This window comes from Anolis carolinensis, chromosome 2, assembly GCF_035594765.1.
Source record: "Anolis carolinensis isolate JA03-04 chromosome 2, rAnoCar3.1.pri, whole genome shotgun sequence".
Taxonomy (NCBI): domain Eukaryota; kingdom Metazoa; phylum Chordata; class Lepidosauria; order Squamata; family Dactyloidae; genus Anolis; species Anolis carolinensis.
In genome coordinates this window covers 255,242,441-255,262,502 of record NC_085842.1, presented here as the reverse complement: position 1 = coordinate 255,262,502, position 20,062 = coordinate 255,242,441, and the positions used below count along the sequence as shown (strand labels likewise).

Below are 20,062 nucleotides of genomic sequence, written 5' to 3'. Positions count from 1 at the left end.
TTGGTGCTCATCTCCATTTCTAAGCCGAAGAGCCAGTGTTGTCCGTAGACACCTCCAAGGTCATGTGGCTGGCATGACTGCATGGAGCACCGTTACCTTCCCGCTGGAGCGGTACCTATTGATCTACTCACATTTGCATGTTTTCAAACTGTTAGGTTGGCAGGAGCTGGGGCTAACAGCGGGAGTTTATTCCACTCCCGGGATTTGAACCTGGTCCGCAAGTTCAGCAGCTCAGCGCTTTAACACACCCTAAAAATATTAATATCTATTCTATAACATGGCTCCAGAGATATGGCTGTAGTACCCATCTTCTGGTCAAATTTGGAGATTAGGGTATCATTAAGAAATTGTTTATGTTTCGGATGCTAGCCATTGCCATTGGAAAGTAAATTTCATGTGACTGCTTCTAAGTGTGAATTGGTCTATTGCTTGTGGCGGGTCTGTCTTTTTTCAGCATCTATTCCCCAAATTACAGTTTAGTAATTAATTCCAAGAAGAATGCAAATACAGGGTGGGCCAATGTCATAAAGGGATTTTAATATTTAATAACACCTTTATTTGTTTGTTTTTAATTTACAATGCCATAGCATCATATACAATATATATATATAGGAAATAAATTTATATTATGTGTGGAAAAGCAAATCTCATAAACGGTGTCCAACACCACAGCATCATATACTGTATATGCCGGACCTCTTTATGACTTTTGGTCCATCCTGTAGAAGGTCTGGGAATGAAGCTATGTCTTCTTCTACAGAACAGTTTTGAAATAAAAGATGGAACGAGATGCTTTGGAGTAAAAGAAATGAGTTTGGTTTTTTTCTGTAGTAGGGTCATGGAGAAAAGGCCACAATGATAACATTAAATGGAATGATGATTAATGTCAGTGAACTACAAAAAGGACAGAAAGAAGGACTTTTAATAAGGGAAAGGAAGAAACGAGTTTAAAGTTTGGCAAGACTGCAGAGGTGACAGTTAAGTCCTTTGAGAGTACATATTTGAAGTAAGAAATAAAGGGCCTTTCAAAGAGAAAGCTAAATAGCTTCTCAAACAATAAGAAAGGGAGCATGTCATAATTGTGTGTATGTGTTGAATGAATGTAGTGAGATGAAGCCAGGTAGAATGTAGTCATTAAGGTGAGTCAATTATTATTTTCCTCTTATCAGCCTCCATAGTATGAATCATATAGTATCTGAAGGAACATCATAATTATAAAAGTTAGAATGTTAAAGATACCTCTGTTATAACAGTGCTGCTGAGACCCAACTAAAGATTGTTATCTTTAGTATTGTACAAATATGTGACTTTTTGTACACTCATGCATGAAAGGAGGGTGATCTCATTGGTCATTTATTAATTTAGAAGTAGATGTACTCATTTTGCATATTCAAATTGATTACTCTCTATCATTTCACAGGACAAAGATTTGTTTGCACTACCACTAACAACAGTTCTTATAATTTTGGGAAAAAAATAATGTAGTCAGAGACCAAATCTTCAATTTCCCATGAAAACAGCATTATGCCATTAGAGTTCTTGTCATGAATTTTATATTTCACTTCTTTTTGTCTGTGTTCTGAGCTAACTAATGTATTCACATTGTGAATACTTAGGTCAAGAATAGCTAATTTGAGAAAAAGAGGGATTCTACAGTACAGATTAAAATATTCGCTTAGTTTATTCATTGCATGCAAGAATGAGAACCACAGTTTAGTCTTGGGCAGAAGGACCTGGATTTTTGGCATTTTTACTAAGGATTTTTCTCATTTGGGGTTTCTGAAAAAGAACATTTCACAGGGGTCTTTTGGAGGGGGGGGGGGGGTTGTCCTAAGAGCACCATCCAGATAGATAGACCTCTGAAACTTTCACAAAAGTCCTTAAAATCACATTTCACATGATTTCTCAATGTGACAGAAGACCCTTTCTCGATGAAGGTGAGATATTTGTGATTATTCTTTAAACTTGTAGCCAACTGTCATTTCTTTCAATGTCACAGATCCTGTAGATTCAAAGATGATTACATTTACTCTTGTGTAAATGTAAATAATCTTAAATTTTAACATTTGCAATCTGTAACTATAAAATACCTTACTCTTTTTTGAAAGGAAATCATGTAGAGGAATATATATTTTCTTCAGTATAAAAATGCAAATATATGTCATGATGTGGTGGTAATTTATGACATTATGCAGATGGGCATTGCCACTAGAAAATTATCCAGTTTAATCTTACTTCTCTAGATGTGATTTAATGCTCTATACCCTTGAAGCAAAAAATAGAGTTAGTTTAAAATCTAGCCAGTTCAAAGAGATCCTGCCCCAGGAAAAGGGATCTGTTTTTTTTTTTACCTTAGAAATCTAAGTCTTCTGATCCATTTCAGAGGGGCAAAAAGTAGGAAAACCCATGTGCAGAATACATTTGGGGAAACTATGCTTGAATTTCCACATGAGATAGGAAAAAAGTTTCACAACTTGATGTGAAACCATGATGAAATTAGAAAATGAAAAAATTCTAAGACACAATCTTGATTTGCAGCTCCTGCAAGAATCTTTTACTCATCTGTTTTAGTTTGTTGTTTTTGATGTACCCACTCATTCACCCCAACCAGCATCAGCTACAAGCTATTTAATTGGAAATTATGTTACCAGAATTTAAATAAAGCAAATCATCTTGCATAAGCATGTGTTTCATTTCTCAAAAGGTATGTTAATGTTACGAAGAACAGGATTCATTGACCCAAGTGAGATCAGCATATATAGAATCAGTATTTAGGTATCCAGTGGAAAATATACATTGGTATCTCTCTCTGGACATTCCACTTTACTCATTGTTGAATCTAAACGTGTTTGGAAATAAATGATGTTCTACATTTCCTAGCAATCCTAAGAATTGGATAGTTGAAACTATGATGGTCTGGTTCCCAATAAAGAGGCATTTCTCCTTTTCTTTGTGTTTGTTTAGATACTGTCACATTTACAAGGAGTTAAAAATCTATGATTTCCTTACAGAACTTCAAACTCAAAATCCTGGAGACTATCCACTGAACAGTGCTGCATAATAACACCCAGTTCAAAGCCATTCTAGCCTTCCCCTTAATGTTTGTGATTATACTCTACAATACATGTGAAAAATAAACTGCAAGACAGAGCTTTTGAAGTACATATCTGTGGGGTTATAATTCATAGAAATTTGGATACACCACATTTGATTAAAAAAATTACTGTCAGGGGAATATACTTCAGCATCAGTTGAAGATGAATGTGTGGGTCTATGGCTGAATACAAGATGTATTGTCTGCAAAATGGCAAAATACATTTTGTTTGTACGATAGCAAATTCTGATGTTAAATTACAAAAAAAGTTTTTGTGAATGATGAAGCAGATGAAGGTTGTCTTTAAATACAGACTAAATGGGCGAAAGGGTGGTCACGATGAAAGTCAATGTACTATGCCTTTCCTTTTCCTTCTGCTCTTGTTCTGCTTCTGTTTCCCTTCCCCTTGCATGGCCATAAAGAATTGGGAACAGTCATAATCCAGTGGGGAGGCTGTACAGGCACACATGTGCAGGCTGCTCTCTTTATTGTCTGGCTTTCATCATAGACTCTCATTTCCTACCTGTCACCACAAGGGGTGTCCAGGACACATTACGAACGTGAAGCTTCAGTAACCAAACTGTACAGGGTAGTCTTGCAGTTTAGCTCTGAGTGATTCTGTGAAATTAGAGGAGAGATCCTTGCAGCTGCTCTTCAGGGATTGCTGTTTTTAGGGGGGAAGGAGCAGATCTTGTGTTCTTCCTGTGTGTATATATACACACACACAGGAGACGATGCAGAGTGCATTTGGCTGAGCTATTGGCTACACGGAAGCACTGAGAGGCAGGCAGAGAGCAAGAAACAGAAGGAGAGAAGAGGAAGCGGGAACAGGACTGAAGTGCAGAGCAGCTGTGCTCATTTCTGAATACTCTGGCACTTCAGGGTGCCTCAGTCAATGAGGACATGGATTCTTTTGCTCAAATCTTCTTCAAGCTGCTCTTTCTGGTTCCTCTTCATCACTGGAATATATTAGCAGCAGGAAACAAATGTAAGTATTACAAATGGATATTCAAACTTAAATCAGGTTGTTCTAGAAGGAAGCCAAAAAACTTAATGCAATGAGACCCAGACTTGGAAGAATAACTCTTCCAAAAGATTTGTTATGGTCAGTAAGTAAGTAGATAGGATGAAAATGTTTCTGAGGCTAAAATGTGTCATTTCACACATTGTTCTTTTATTTTATTTTTTAAAAGCAGGTTATAATCAGCACACTGTCAGCTAAGCCAGGATCCAATATAATTGGAAAATCACATTCTGCCAGTTGAAGGTGTGCTGTATTTCTTGCCTTCTTTGCAAAAGCTTGCTGTATAGCAGCATAACAGTATTTTGCAAAGAGTTAAGCCTTTTAGGGGGATTACTGCTTTGCTGATATTCTCCGCTGCATCACCTTGAGCTTTAAGACATGTAGAATTTTGCAGACAGGTTTCTGGCTCTTGCTCTCTCTGTCTCTTGAATTAAGAGAAACTCTGCTATTTAATGCTGTAGAGCACAGCATTTGTAATGAGAAGTAAATGCTGAGAATGAGATTTTATGGCATGTTCATTGATTTCAGTCTGAGTAATTTTCATGTGTGCCGAGGCAGTGGACCTCAATAGCAGCATTGTAAAGGTTGCTTATATGTAGATTTATATAAATATATATTCTGCAATGATAGTGCAACCATTACTGTAGATAGAAAAAAACCCTGAATGGGATTCTAAAACATAAATGAGTGAGTGTGCAGGAAATCAAGTACTTTTCATAGATCTGCATAAACAGTTTCTAACTCTGACTCAGATCTGTTTTTATTGGTATGTACGCTGTGTGTATGTGTTTGTGTTATGCACTAATAATTGACTGTTCATTTGGATGTACATGATAGTTTTTCTCAGGTGTCCTGAAAGCCCCAGACACTTAATTTTACATTGGGTGTCCAATATATTCTCTAACAGTTGCAGAGTTCTTTTGATACAGCCTCTGTCTGTATCAGTGAACCTAATGGTGACTATAGCTGGGACTAGTAGGAATATACTGAGTGCTGGGACCAGTAGGAATTCATGAATAATGTTACAACAGTGTTGAAAGAGACAGATCCTTGAGAACATCTAAATGAGAGAGGAAAGTGGCAGTACTGAGGTTTCATCATATGCTTTGAGATTTAAAGGCTGAGGGTTGAAATAGACTACCTTATAACTGACAGTTACTCAGTGGGACCAAGTTGGTCTTTAATTGTTATTCTGTCATGATATGTCATTTGACATTTAAGTGCAGATTTTCCAGAAAGAGAATAACAAGGGACCCCACTGCTATTTATCCAAATTCAGTGTGTGTGTATGCAGGCTTAAATTCTTCAGTGTTCTGCTGAAGGGACTCTATGACTCCATACTCAAATAGGTCTCATAAATGATTCACACATTAATAACTTTTGGTATCAATCACAAAACTAAATCAGATGGTTGGGGAAAGGCATATTAAATCTATAGCAAAATAGGATTCCAGGAAATATACTGAAGCAGCAAAGCACTAGAGGTCACTCTTACAATTTAGTAAGCAATACTCAGAGAAAAATATAGTAAAGATCTTCTCAGAACAAAATTAAGCAGAATAAAAACCTCATATATCTGCTGTGATTATTACCTTTACTTTTGTACACTTTGAGACAACCCACCTCTGAGTTATATAGTTCTGTTAAATGCTTCAAATATACCCTTTTACATGCAGTGGTTAATTGCTGTAAAGCAATAATTGAAATAACTTCAGAATATAATTGATATTCTTCATTATTTATAATGCATACTATTTAGCCATTTTAAAAATGTGAAATATGAGGGGTGCAATAATGAAAATAGTTGATTAGCTTTATAGAGAAACGAATACAGGGATATTAAAAACCAATGCATAATCATTATGTTTATTAAAATTAAGCTAATGTTCCACCTTGTACCAAAGACCTTTCAGCAGTATCTTACTGATTTCATACATCATTTTTATCTGTTAATACTATAGATATTGAGTGAGTGAACCTATAGATTTTAATGTCATACTTTAGTTAGTCATGATCAGCAAGCTGTCCCATTGATCCTATTGGGATTAAAGACCAACTGATCCAGTATAAATCAAATGATATAGTCTAGATCCAGTCTCTCTCTCCCCCTCCCCTTAAAAAGGTAAAGGTTTTCTCCTGACGTTACGTCCAGTCATGTCTGACTCTGGGGGTTGGTGCTCATCTCTATTTCTAAGCCGAAGAGCCGGCGTTGTCCGTAGACACCTCCAAGGTCATGTGGCCAGCATGACTGCATGGAGCGCAGTTACCTTCCCGCCGGAGCGGTACCTATTGATCTACTCACATTGGCATGTTTTCGAACTGCTAGGTTGGCAGAAGCTGGAGCTAACAGCGGCCGCTTACGCCGCTCCCGGGCTTTGAACCGGGGACCTTTCGGTCTGCAAGTTCAGCAGCTCAATGCTTTAACACACTTCGCCACCGGGACTCCCCTCCCCCCATACAAATTGAATTATTCTTCAAGTCATTCATACTATTTCAATGACTTTCCCTTTCTTTGATAATAGATATAACTCCCTCTGGTCTGAAATAAATATTTGACATATAATAGTATTTTGCTAATAATTAGTGTAGTATATATTTATAATTTCAAGTCAACATTCTTACTTCAGCTTTCTATATTTCTTCAGCTATCACTGGTATTAACATAAATATTCAATTTAATTGTTGTGATTTATAGCCACTGAGCATTAACACATAACTCAACCACAAGTATATACCACAGGGTCCTTGTGATATAAACTCATGTTTCAATCTTGATAGACCATTCAGATGTTTGATCTTTCATATTCGGTGAGGTGAGGTTCCAACTAAGTGTCTATAAGATTACAGGCTTAATAGATAAGATTGCATTTCATACATTAGGACATCAATAAACTACTATGTGAATGGTGAGAACCAGGTTCTAAAGTTTTCAAGTTCCATCTCTTGTCTTGACTTTCCTTAGCAATAGGCTTTCCTAAGGACATCACTATTGTACTCAGAAATGAGACTCCATTCACATTGTAGAGTAATATATAATTAATATGCAATCTAATTCTACGTCTTAAAATCTAACCTAAGCTTCTTCCATGGTTTCCAAGACTTTAAAAAATAGCTGTCTTTTACTGAGAATTGTTTACTTTCAAACTAAAAATGTACCAATACAAATATTTTCTGTTAAGTATGTAAGGTATTATACAATCACAGTTCATAGGTGCATATTGGTCCTAGCTTACATATACTTCCCTCCAAAGCATGTACTCTGAGCCAAAGCTAAACTTTCACTGAAAACCCCCTTGCTCATTTAAGGTAGCAGAAATTGGCAAGTCTTATCAACTGAAAGCCAGATATAAAATTTCGAAGGAGATATAGAATATAATAAATAAATACTTTACTTCTTTACTGAGGTTTATTGCTAGATGACTTACCAAGCATGGAAATAGCTGTCCTTGGGAACACTTATATTTTTAGAAGTACAGGCAACACAAAAGCCATCTCTTTCTAAAGAGTGAAAACTTCCAAAATAATTAAAGCAGAACGGACACATGCAGCCATAAATTTGATACTGTGAAAGGTCATGCTGAAGCAAATGAAAGCTGTAAAGTTCTGCCAATTGAGTCAATATAGGGTTTATTTTTTTCAAACTTTGGAGGTTTTTTAATTTGAAATATTTTTCCCTAGGAATTAATAAAACTGGTTGGTAGTCATTGTTTTGGACAAAACTGTCATGAAACTTCAATCTCTATGGCATGGTCTTTGGAATTCCATGGAAAGAAGTATTACACTGAACTATAATTAACCTCATATTTCAAGTTAGGTGTCACTTGATACCTAACATATTTCTGTGGGAAATATGTTCCAAAAAAACCCCTCATGGATACCTTAAACTGTTGATAATAGCAAACTCCATATTTTGACTATACTTGGGCTGGAAGCATACAATGGAGTAGTACTGGAAGCCCCAGAAAGGTCCATAAACACTTGTGGGGGGGGGGGGGGATGTTTTTGGCACATGGGTAAGTGGACATCTGTACATAAGGGGCTAGTAATGTATATTGTTTGTAAGGGGTCCCTCCCCACATATATACACAATGGCTTGTTGTTATATTTTTGTCATATTTTTAAAAAAATGTATAAATCCAAAAGCTTAAATGTTCAGACCAATCAGTCTAATTGTCATTAATTAGTTGACAACTCTTACTATTTCCAAAGGCTAAGGCATGCTAGACTGAAAAAGTATTTTTCATGGTACACCTTAAAGTTTAAGTGATTTCTTGTAGCATTAACTTTTATGGATCAAAGCTGATGAAGTGAGCACTACTCTCTGAAAGCCTTTACCACCACAAATCTGTTCTGACACAGCCTTTTAGATGTCATCCCACTATGTTCAACGGGGCTTTCTCTCTAGTACAGAAGTGGGACTTGTATGACCATCCAGATGTTGCTGAATTATGGCTTTCAGGTTTCTTCCTCACTGATTATCCTAGAGCTGCTGAAAGTAGCTGTTCAACAACTAGAGGGTGGCACAGTTCCAACCCTTGCTCTAGTAAGTGTGTTTTACCTGTAGGAATGCAACTATCAATTCATCATTTCCAGAACTTAGATTAGTATTTCCTAATGTGACATCATAATGGGAATATTTCATGGATGTTGATTCTTTCCACTAAAAAGATGATTTCATCCTCTCTTTCTTTTAAATCTGAAAAGTTTCAGTCCAGTTTGCTGACTCATTTCAATTCTATAGCCTCACTTGAGCTATGACAAATGTATTGCATATATGCATGTATAAGTCTATACATGCTAATCAACAATTGACCTCCAAACCTGGGACAACTTATCTATGGGTCAATGTAAGTACTATCTATAACTTAAATCTTATTTAAAAAGGAATCTGAGTAAAAGGGCAAAAGATGACAGCTTAGTCTATCTTGGAAGAACATTAAAGAAACACTGATCACCTCTACTCTGCTTCTATGATCGAGTGGGAAAATGTTGGTGGCATTGGCCTTTTGGTGCTTTCCCTCAAAGGAGTAGAAGTTGTCATGGTTCTGTTAGGTTATTAATGTCAGTAGTGGTGGCCAGGGACTGCTAGCCCCCTGAAGTGGCATTGGTGCTTTCAGCTCTCAACTTATTCATGGTCATATCAATATTCATAAATGTTCCTCCAAAACCAGCCTTTGACTTATATATGAAATTGAATTAAGTATATTCAGGACTAATATTCATAGTAATTATCAGGTCTCTGCTCCAAGGAACTTGCAGCTTAAATTCAGACAATGCAAGAAACAACAAGGGAAGGAGAAGCCAAGCAATAGATAGAAGAGAAGAATAAGGGCAAGCAATTATTGTGAAACATATGTTTTATTTCAAGGTGACAATTTAAAAGGTTAAGCCACATCCTTCATAGAAAAATGTTTTGAGAATGCTTAAAAATATGAAAAGATCACATAGACATTTTTATAGGGAAAGAGGAGATCATGGAAGACTGAGTGGCAGTGTTATTTTCAATGAATGAGGATAATGACTTCAGTCGTAACTGTCTTAGGTAAATAATAACAAGGAAATAAGGAAAGAGAATGTTTCGGATATCAAAGAACAACAAAGTTGAGCGGCAGGTAATAGTATGATTGCCTTGTAGCATGGAAAGCTTGTAGCTCTGACCTTGTAGCACCACTTAGTGGAAGGCAGTAAGGGCATTTCCTTGCAGTCCTTGGTACCATTCCTATGGCAGATTTTCTGGGTTATTGGGGGCAATACTCAGGAGATTCCTCAAACTAATTTCAATAACAAAATATCAGCAAACATCCTCATTAAATATTAGGCTTGTGCACAGAATTCATTTCCTCTGTTTCATTTGGTACCTTTGGTACTTCAGGAGCATGAAATGGGAAGGGCCCTCTCGGTACAAAAACCCGCCCACAACGAAAACAAGCAGGAGCCAATCTCAGCTCCTCCTCTGCTTTTTGGCATCACAGTTTCATCTTTATTAATCCCACAGCAAACAACAAAAAAAACCCTAATTCCCTGAAAAGTACTACTAGTTACCTCTCCTCTAGAGTAGAAAGAAGAAACAGCTGTAAGGAAGCATTAAACCCAAAGGAGATTGAAGCATGGCAGGAAAAAAAGGTTTTTTAAAGGAAGCCCAGGGAGGATAGCTCCAGAAGGTCATTGCTCTTCCTTAACTGTAAGTGGGAAGCCTTCTTTAAATGCCTTGGAAAGAGTCCCTGTGGCATGCAGGCCTGGGAAAGAAAGCATGGATGCCTGCCTGCTATACCTCTCCTCTAGAGTAGAAGGTAAGAAGCCTTCTTAAAGTGCACATGCCTGCACCTCTCCTCTAGAGTAAGAAATATCTTTAAGAACTTGCCTCCTTTAAATGCCTTGGAAAGAGTGCATGTGGTGTGCAGGCCCGGGAGAGAAAGCATGGGTACCTGTCTGCACCTCTCCTCTAGAGTAGAAACAGCTTAAATGCCTAAAATGATGGGAAGGGGAGACTGGGAACACCCCCTCATAATGGGAGGATAGAAAACTGATCTTTTATAGCCCCAGAGACAAAATAGATATCTGACCTCCCAATTTCAGGAGGCTCCCCAAAAACGAATCAGGGGATCCCACTGAAAGCTGGGACACTGAAACGGATCAAGGTTTACCTGGATTACACAAAACTATTAAATAGCATTCCCCAAAATTGTTGTTTTTGTTTTGTTTTGGATTTGGGGAAGTGGGTTGCTCAGAAATCCCTATACCTTTGTCCATAACATTGCTCTCCAGCATGATTCAGGGACCTGTTCTCTGCCCCATCCCTCTCATAGAAGAGAAGACTCCCAAGAAGTGTAGATCACACAAAGCAGATGAGTCTTCTTAGTTTTGTGAGAGGTCTGTACAAGTCCTCGGAAATTATACCCATTGCTTTCGCAGCACCTGTCTCCAAAATAGTATGGAATTATCCATTGTGTTATATGGGCTGAGAAGAAACTACCACTTCATACTGTGTGAAGAATGTAAGGATTTTGAATGTGAGTTGATTGCCATTCTTTTTGTTATCCCTGGATGGAAGTGTAGGTTGGATGGAATGACTTGGATGATCACCTGAAAGGTTTTTTTGGCATTAGAACAGACTCTTGTCAGTTCCTTACAAGCAACTCTCTTGGGATAAAAGGGAGGATTTCTTTTCTTTTCTTTTCTCTTTTTGAGCAGTTGCTTAGAACCCAAAGCATTCCTTCTGCTTTGTAAACCACTGTGTTAATGCATAGTCTTCAAACTCTTAGCAGACTTAGTGGGGCTTTTTCACTCTTGTTTGAATAATTCAATAAAAAGGTAGTTTGGTTTAATTCTATATCATTGACTAGATACTTCATTCTGGGGTGTGTCGACAAACAGACTTGCTCCTGTAATAAATATTACAGTGAACAACATATAAGAGTGTGCTACTGTTGCAAGATATAGAACAAGTTCAAATATAATACAATTACTAAAATAGATATTTTTGGATTACAGCCTTTAACACATAGTAACTGGAATTATATTACCTACTCTATGAATATTGGCTAGAATCAGCATGCCACTACTCCTGGATGTAAAATTGGAGGAGTTATTTGAATTATCTTTCTATTGAACACTTCTTGAATTATTTATCTGCAGTTTGCATCTGGGGATTATAGTATCATTTGTGCATCTTTGCCACACCATGTTCTACATTTAACTGTGCTTATAGATATCTTCACTCAGACATGATGGCTAAGAGACAGACATTATAAACTAATAGGATATCTCTCCCTGAGCAATATACAGCAAAATACAAAACAGTTCTGAGTATCAAGCTCATAAACATGCCTCTGTAATGCAGCCATATTATTTATACTGCAAAACATTATTATTCTAAATGTGTAGTTAATAGAACTTTTTCTGGGTATCATAATAATTTGAATAATATTAAATATAATAAAAAAACTAAAACCTACAAATTGAGATTCAGCATATTTGGAAAAAGAAATCAGTTGGGGTCTGGTGGTGCTAAGTGATTGCAAACGGGCTAAAGGAAATAGCCATGGATAGGATTACCACAAAACAATTACAAGATGTGGCAGTGATTGGAATCTATCACATTATCCAACCTTACTTCATTGAGTCCTAGATTAGTTAACAAAATTGGAATACTTAATTGTTTAAAATTACATTTGGTGGACAGCCAGCATGATGCATTGGACTAAAACCCTGGAGACCAGCCATGGGGTCCATGGCTGAACCCCAATTCAGCCATAGAAAGCCACTGAATGATCTTTGGCAAATCACACTCTCTCAGCCTCAGAGGAAGTCCAGGTCAAGCCCTCTCTGAACATATTTTGCCAAAAAACTTAAGTAGCACTCAATATATGGAATATTCCATATTTAAAAGATTTGTTTTAGTTGTATGGATAATTTAATCACATTTTAACTATAACTTAAAAACTTTTTAATGATTTTATTAATATGTGTTCATATGTGTATCTGCTATAATTTTCCCAGGGGCTTTCCCACATCAGTCACATGAGCAGTGACTGGTGCATAAGCACCCTCTTTAACACCTATCTCCATTTGTGCAATAGCACCTATTGTCAAGCTGTGGTATAGTGCTTCTGTTTTCTAATATGCTAATAACCTCACCTTCTCACACTTCCAATGCTCCATAAATGATGATGATGATGATGCAATTTCACAATTCCAGTAGTGGTTAATTAAGATATATCTGAATGTACTCTATAGTTAAAGGAAACACCTTTGGAATAGCAAGGAGAAGGGTGAGAGCGGGAGCAGAGGAGAATGCCACCTGCTGAAGTCACTTCAGTGATGGCATATAAGTGAAATAGTCTCATCATACAAGGCAGATGATGGGAATGTTTTTAGACTGACAGCTATTAATGGGTTAATCATGGAGAGGAGGCAAGACGGGCAACAGAATGCACATGAACCTTTAGTGATGGCCCTTATTCAATACCAGCTTGCTTCCCTCATGCAATAAAGTTCTAAGTTGCCTTGTGTTCCAATTTTTGGAACACTTATATAAATAAAATAACAATAAAGCTTGGCCTTTTTATTCACAAACCCTATGTCTGCATTTTTCTGTTTGCTTGTCAGTGCAAGTTTTATTTATATAAGTAGCAAACTTGAAACAAATATTGAATGATATAGAGGACACATCTGGGCAAATGGGTGGGTAATGTCAGATATATCTTTACGGTGATAGTAGTAAAAACATGTCATTCTACAGAACCTTTTCTGACTCTACTGGAATTAAGTTTGATAATGTTCCTATAGCAAAAATGAGCATCATAGACAGGCAGATAAAAATGATACTGTTTATATTCCAGTTAATAAGTACTTTCAGTACAATAATTTGAAATGTGATTGAAGCTTGGATCCTTTTGACATTTTAAGTAGTTTTAAATTAGTAACTACAGAATTATAAATTAAATACCATACCTATCGACCAATGATAGAAGGTACCTTGAGGGTTTAAATCATAAGGGATATAAATAGTAAGAAGTATATCCAGCTGGGAAGCAAGTCTACTAATTACTTTTGTTATTAAGTATATCTCATTACTTCGTAGCTCAAGAAAAAGATTATTTCTTAAGGCTTAAGTGCCCATCTTTCTATAACAAATCTATTTGCAATTAAGCACATTTACTGATGTGGCTTTGAGAAACAATGAGATTAGATGTAGTATGTTGGATGTGACATGTATGAAGTGTGTTCTTTATTTTGGAGCATCTTAGGCCCCATTTACGTTGCCATATAATGCAGTCTGAAAGTACATTATATAGACAGTGTAGAATCATATAAAACAGTTCAATGAAGTTAAACTGTAATATATGAGTCTACACTGACCATATAATGCAGTTTCAAATTGAATTACATAACAGTGTAAGTAAAGGTAAAGGTTTCCCCTGATGTTAAGTCCAGTCGTGTCCGACTCTGGGGTTGGTACTCATCTCCATTTCTAAGCCGAAGAGCCGGTGTTGTCCTTAGACACCTCCAAGGTCATGTGACTGGCATGACTGCATGGAGCGCAGTTACCTTCCTGCCGGAGCAGTACCTATTGATCTACTCACATTTGCATGTTTTCGAACTGCTAGGTTGGCAGAAGCTGGAGTTTAACAGTGGGCGCTCACTCTGCTCCCCGGATTTGAACCTGGGACCTTTCGGTCTGCAAGTTCAGCAGCTCAGCGCCTTAACACACTGAGCCACCGGAGGCTCCAGTACATAACAGTGTAGGTGGAGCCTTAGTTGAGACTCTGCATCAATACATATAATTTGGAGATATGACCATGTACCCCCCTAATATAGGTCATTTCTAAATTGCTGAAGAGCAGAAGTTTGAGTGGTGATGCATTCAATCATTTTCCCATAGTGCACTGAATACCTAAATGCATCATTGCTCATATCCCCTCTTTTCCTGTTGGGGGGCTGCACAACTTAAAAACTAAGAGGTTTTTTTTTGAGGGGGGATTGTTATTGTAGTGATAAAAGTGAATTGTGACATCATAAACCAGATATATGACATTATAATTGCTGAGCAGAATGCCAGCTTTATTTATAAATGCAATACATTGCCAAGAGCTTTTTTTTTTTCAAGCCAAGACTGTCTTTCACAATATAATTGTATGCAGGTCACATTATTGGCTTGTGGTTGTATTTACTGATATTAAATAATTTATATAAATCAAATTCCTCTGCCCCATGCACCAAATCTTCAGTTGCTGTTTGAAGTATTGTAAAGGTCATCTTGTTATAAATCCTAAGTTATTTCATAGATTGATTGCTTCAATCTTACTTTAATGATATAATATTTCAGGAAAAGCAAGCCAATGTCTCCATGACCACACTTCTGGTTGTTTATAAACAGCATGCACCAAGTATTATCAATATAGAGCTGTTGAATCATTGAGCAAAACTCTTTTTGGCAAGGTGCTTTGAGAAGTAATTGGAATTTTAATAAGATATATTAGTGATATTTCCTATTAATACATGTTAATGACACCCATTCTGATTTGATTATCATATGCACCTGAGGTAACCAGCTTGTAAGAGTAATTTCATCATGCTGTTCATCTCTGAGTGGATTAAAGGTGGGCATTGCTAGTTAATGCATCAGGATACAATAATTCTATTAACTAATTTATGCAATCACTTTGAAACACTGTGTACAAAAATGAGACCAAGAGGGTTTGAAATGTTTCAGATAATCATCTATGCAGCTTTGTCTGTAATGATGATTGTGGCAGGATGCTTGAAATACAGGCACTCATCAAGGCAGTCCGATAGCCATATTTTTAAGAGGAATGCAATAATGGAAGTAGATTTTTGATCTAATCTGCTTTAGTTGTTTTAGTTTATACTAGAGCCATGTTTTTGCAAAGCCTAAATTTTAATTGTCCATTGAAGAACAAGCCATCCAAAATAAGACTTGCACACAGCAAAATATCATTGCTGGTGAAAATTCCTTCTCACACCCCTGGAAGCTACTGTGAGGTAGAGTTGTGCGCAGATCCCATTTCCTTCTGTACCTTTGAGCGCACATAACCGGAAGGGCCCTCCCTGTACAAAAACCCACTTAACACAAAATCAAGTGGGAGCCGGTCTCGGCTCCTCCTCTGCTTTTTGGCATCACAGTTTAATCTTTTTTTATTAATCCCAACAGCAATGCAAAAGGAAACTCTCATTCCCTGAAAACTGCTATACACATACTTACCTGCAGTGCCTCTCCAGTGTCCTCTAGTATAAACAACTTTAAAGCATCCTTAAAGCCTTGACAATTCTCTCTTCTAGCTGCTCGGGCTGCCTTATCCAACCCATGAAGTGAGGGCTCCTCTCCTCCCTCAATTCCCCACACCCTCTCTCCTCCTTTCTTTTTCTTTCTTTTTTGGCTGCTAAGATTTCCACAAATATTGGCCCTCCTCTCTCTCTGGGGCAGCATGACCTTCTCCATCTGAGGGTGACACCGGGCTTTCCAGGGCTGCCCTACTCCAGGAAGGCAATAAGGGTCCCAAGCCATCTTCCCGGTGGCCCTCTCTTTTATTAGGACCTTTATCAGAGGCTGGCCTACTGACTGCAAAAAAGGGGGATCTGGACATCTGGCAAAGGCAGTGGATCTTGTGAAAGGATCCCTTTGGGAGGAGGGCTGTCAGCTGCAAGCATGAAAGGAGGGGCGGAAGGGACATGCAAAGGGGCAGCAGATCTCAAGCGGGAGGGAGAAGGTGGGGTGAGGCTGCCCCCTTCCTTCCTTTCACGTCTCCTTCCTCCTCCCCACTCAAGACCCAAGCCTCAAGATAACAACTTTACAACAATGGGAAAAACTCATCTAAAAGCTCACTTCACTTGACTGATTTGAAACAAGTACATTCTACACCCAAACATCCTGTGCCAGCTGCCCTGGATTAGGCTCAGCCACCAAAACTATTATTGCTCCCCTCCTTTGCTTACCAACCTCTGAACTCAATATTTTTCAGGATTGTCTGCAGCGCTTCTCCAGTCTCCACTAAAGTAAACAGCTTTAAAGCTGCCTTAAAGTGCTTGCCTGCTTGCAGCGCCAGTATCCTCCAAAGTAAAAACAGCTTAAATGCCTAAAATGTGGGGAAGGGGAGCCTGGGGAAGCTTCCCCCCCCCCCATAATGGGCTGATAGAAAATGGATCTTTTGTTACCCCAGAGCGAAAACAGATATCTGCCCTCCCGAATTCGGAAGGCTCCCAAAAAATGGATCGGGGACCTCATCGAAAGCCGGAACACAAAATGGATCAGGGTTTACCCAGATTGCACAAGCCAACTGTGAGGGTTGCAGCTAAACTCAAAGGCAACAATGATGATTCAGTGGCACAGCAGAGGATTTCACTGTGTATAGTTACACCAAAGTGTATTCCAACCTTGTGAGCTCTAATGGCTTATTATTATGGCATCAGCTATCAATTCCTTCTGAAAGTGACAAAAAACAAAACAAAACAGGATGAATTATATAAAATGCTAATGACTATAAATGGGTAACTCATCAGAAATAGCAGGAGAATATTTAAATGTTTTGGGTCAATCTAATACAGTTGGATCTGCAAAGGTAGTCACACTTTTCTCAGGAATTACAGATATTCCAGTAATCACAGATGTTCAGATGAAAGTAACAATTTAATAAACAAAATTTCCATGCAGTTCTAATGAAGATCAATAACTGCTTCCCAAAATCTTTTGGAAACTGTATTTGCCTAAGAATCAAAGAATCTAAGCAAAAGAGCTTAGATACTGATAATCTCATGTATTGTGCTAATTCAATTAAAATGTTTCCTGTTAATGTCTCTGGTAAAACTGGGTTTCCACATCCACTCATATTTTGTCAATGTGTGCAGATTAATAGATCCCAAATCATGTAAAGATTTTATCACATGAAGCCAGGCTAACCCAGCCCTGAAACACGATACTGTGTGCATCCTGTTGACAGTCTGCCTTCTCGTAATAAACATGCCCCCTGCTATTGACTGGACAGATATGTCAATAGTTGCAAATTGCTCCCATCACTTACCTGGTGCAATGGGGCCATTTTGCTTTTGTGCCAACAGTTCAACACTGAAGTGATGCTGGAGTCTGGCTTGTCTTCCTTTCCTGCTCATTCCCCCTCACTATTCCCTAGGCAGTAACTTTTGACTTAAAATTGAATTTATTTTTTTTATTAACTATGTCTACAATTGTGAAATTGCACCAAAAATACTTTTAAATGTTACAGAGCAGCAGAAGCAAGATGGTGGAGTTATATAGAAGTAGCAATATAGGACCAAGGATCAGTGAATCAGAGCAGTTGCATGAATGCATCAGTGTATGATAGCAAGGGTGTGCATGCCATTATGTAGCCACTATCAATAATTGTACAATTTCTATGGAATAGACAAAGTCCTAAGTTTTATTGCATTGAGCATTTTGGTATTTCTATATTCTTGGCAGTACAGTTATGGGAATTACAGGGTTAAAATAATAGCTGATCACCTGGTGATGCACAGATCCAACATTTCACTGATTGGCTCTACTGGATAATATAACCTATGATTTGCAAACTTAGTATCTTCATGAATCAATTGATTATATTAAGATCCTGGTAATTGGGAATCAATATCCATGGTTTTGTTTACCCATGCCGGGTGAAAATGATTTTCCTGGCAATTTTTAGGTCCTCCATGAGATTCTATGGTATGTGTCCGCACAGAAGGTACTATAGAGCCACCCTAGAGAATCCATAGGTAAAGGTAAAGGTTTTCCCTTGACATTGTCTAGTTGTGTCCAACTCTGGGGGGTGGTCCTCATCTCCATTTCTAAGCCGGAGAGCCGGCGTTGTCTGTAGACACCTCCAAGGTCATGTGACCGCCATGACTGGATAGAGCACCATTACCTTCCCACTGAAGCGGTACCTATTGAGTACCTATCTACTCACATGTGCATGTTTTCGAGATGCTAGGTTGACAGAAACTGGGATTAACAATGGAAGCTCATCCCGCTCTCCAGATTCGAACAACTGACCTTTCAGTCAGCAAGTTCAGTAGCTCAGTGGTTTAACTCGCTGCACCACTGGAGGATCCAGTCTGGGATTTTAATTTAATTCAGTTTATTTTAATGACATTTAAAGTAACTGCTGTCTGACTGAGATCATACCCACAAGGATTTTTAGTATAGTCAGTGCTCAAGGGATTTCTTGTAGCTTTAATATGTGTTACAGAATAGTAGCAATATAGTACATTTGTGTGTGTGTATATGTGTGTGTGTGCATGTGTGTGTATGTTTACACCTTTGCATTTAAGAAATGGCTGATTTAGAGTGATTTTGGTACCATTCTGTATATTTAACTGACCTTTGGCTGCTTGTGATTCTTTTCCCTATTTCAGAGATTATGCATATGCTTTTAAAGGATGTGTTAACTTCTCCATGTGGCAATATTTAAATGAGTCTTTTCTTCATGATGATGGCTTTCAGAAATCAGATGTTTAAAAAGAACAGATGTAAATGGTCAATAGACTGTGAATTAAAGTGTTCTATTCAGTATCTCTGATAAGGCAGAGAAGATTATCTTGATGCCATTATAGATTTTTCCAAACCTTCTCAGTATTCAGTGCTTAATGGTGGTGATAATAGCCAGACTGTCATATAGCATGAAGTCCTGACACTTTCTGAGCTAGCAAACTGCTAGAATCACCAACACTTCTTTTCAGTGATCAGTGGAGGGATTCCTATCTAATTTCAAAGAGAGAAGCTTAAACAAGAGGTACTGATTTCTCCTTTTAAAAAATCTCTCATACTTTCTGTTGACTATGTGATAACAGAATCTTAGAACAAGAGAAAATATATCAAATCTATATCATATGCCACACCAGTGGGAGTGCTTTGAATGTGATTTTCCTGCTTCTTGGCAGAGGGTTGGACTGGATGGTCCGTGAGGTCTCTTCCAACTCTAGGATTCTATGAGTTGGGAAGGTGCACACCTTCCTGCTGCTGCTGCTGCTGCTACTACACACACACACAAACACACACACATTTTACAGATGTCTAATACACAGACAACAACATTAAAATTTTCTGGAGTTTGTGGCTGGGAAATTACTAAGTCCCAAGGGGAAAGTGTCAAACGCCTTGGAACGTTGGAAAGTGTCAAATTTCTGTCTTGTAACATAGAAAGAAGATTAATGCTATTGTCTAGAAATGGTTGAACAGCTCATTTCAGTTCATTTTCTACTAACAATGTTGAAACAAACAAACAGACAAAAGTAATTTGTCACATTACTTCATTTTTAGAATACGAAGAACCTGAAAATTGTTTTAAAAATCAAATATGTCTAAAACAAAATTGACAGTTTATCTGCCCAGGCTCTGAATGTTGAACTATCAAATGTCTGGCTTTTGATCTGAATACTTTCAACCATGTTTGTTTTGAATTAGTATTGCAGCA

The 20,062-nt window shown here is 37.8% G+C and overlaps 1 protein-coding gene across 3 annotated transcripts in view; it reads left to right on the top strand.

The window, feature by feature from the left end:
• Positions 1-3,614: 3,614 nt before the first annotated feature.
• cntnap4 (contactin associated protein family member 4) overlaps positions 3,615-20,062 on the top strand; it is a 338,818-nt gene continuing 322,370 nt past the window's right edge. Inside the window, exon 1 of one of the 3 annotated variants that reach the window (XM_016990979.2) lies at positions 3,615-4,082. In XM_016990979.2, coding sequence (XP_016846468.1) covers positions 3,998-4,082 — 85 coding nt within the window. In that variant the 5' untranslated portion in view covers positions 3,615-3,997. The remainder of the gene's footprint in view (positions 4,083-20,062) is intronic. The other 2 variants (XM_008103192.3, XM_008103191.3) reach the window with 2 other exon arrangements.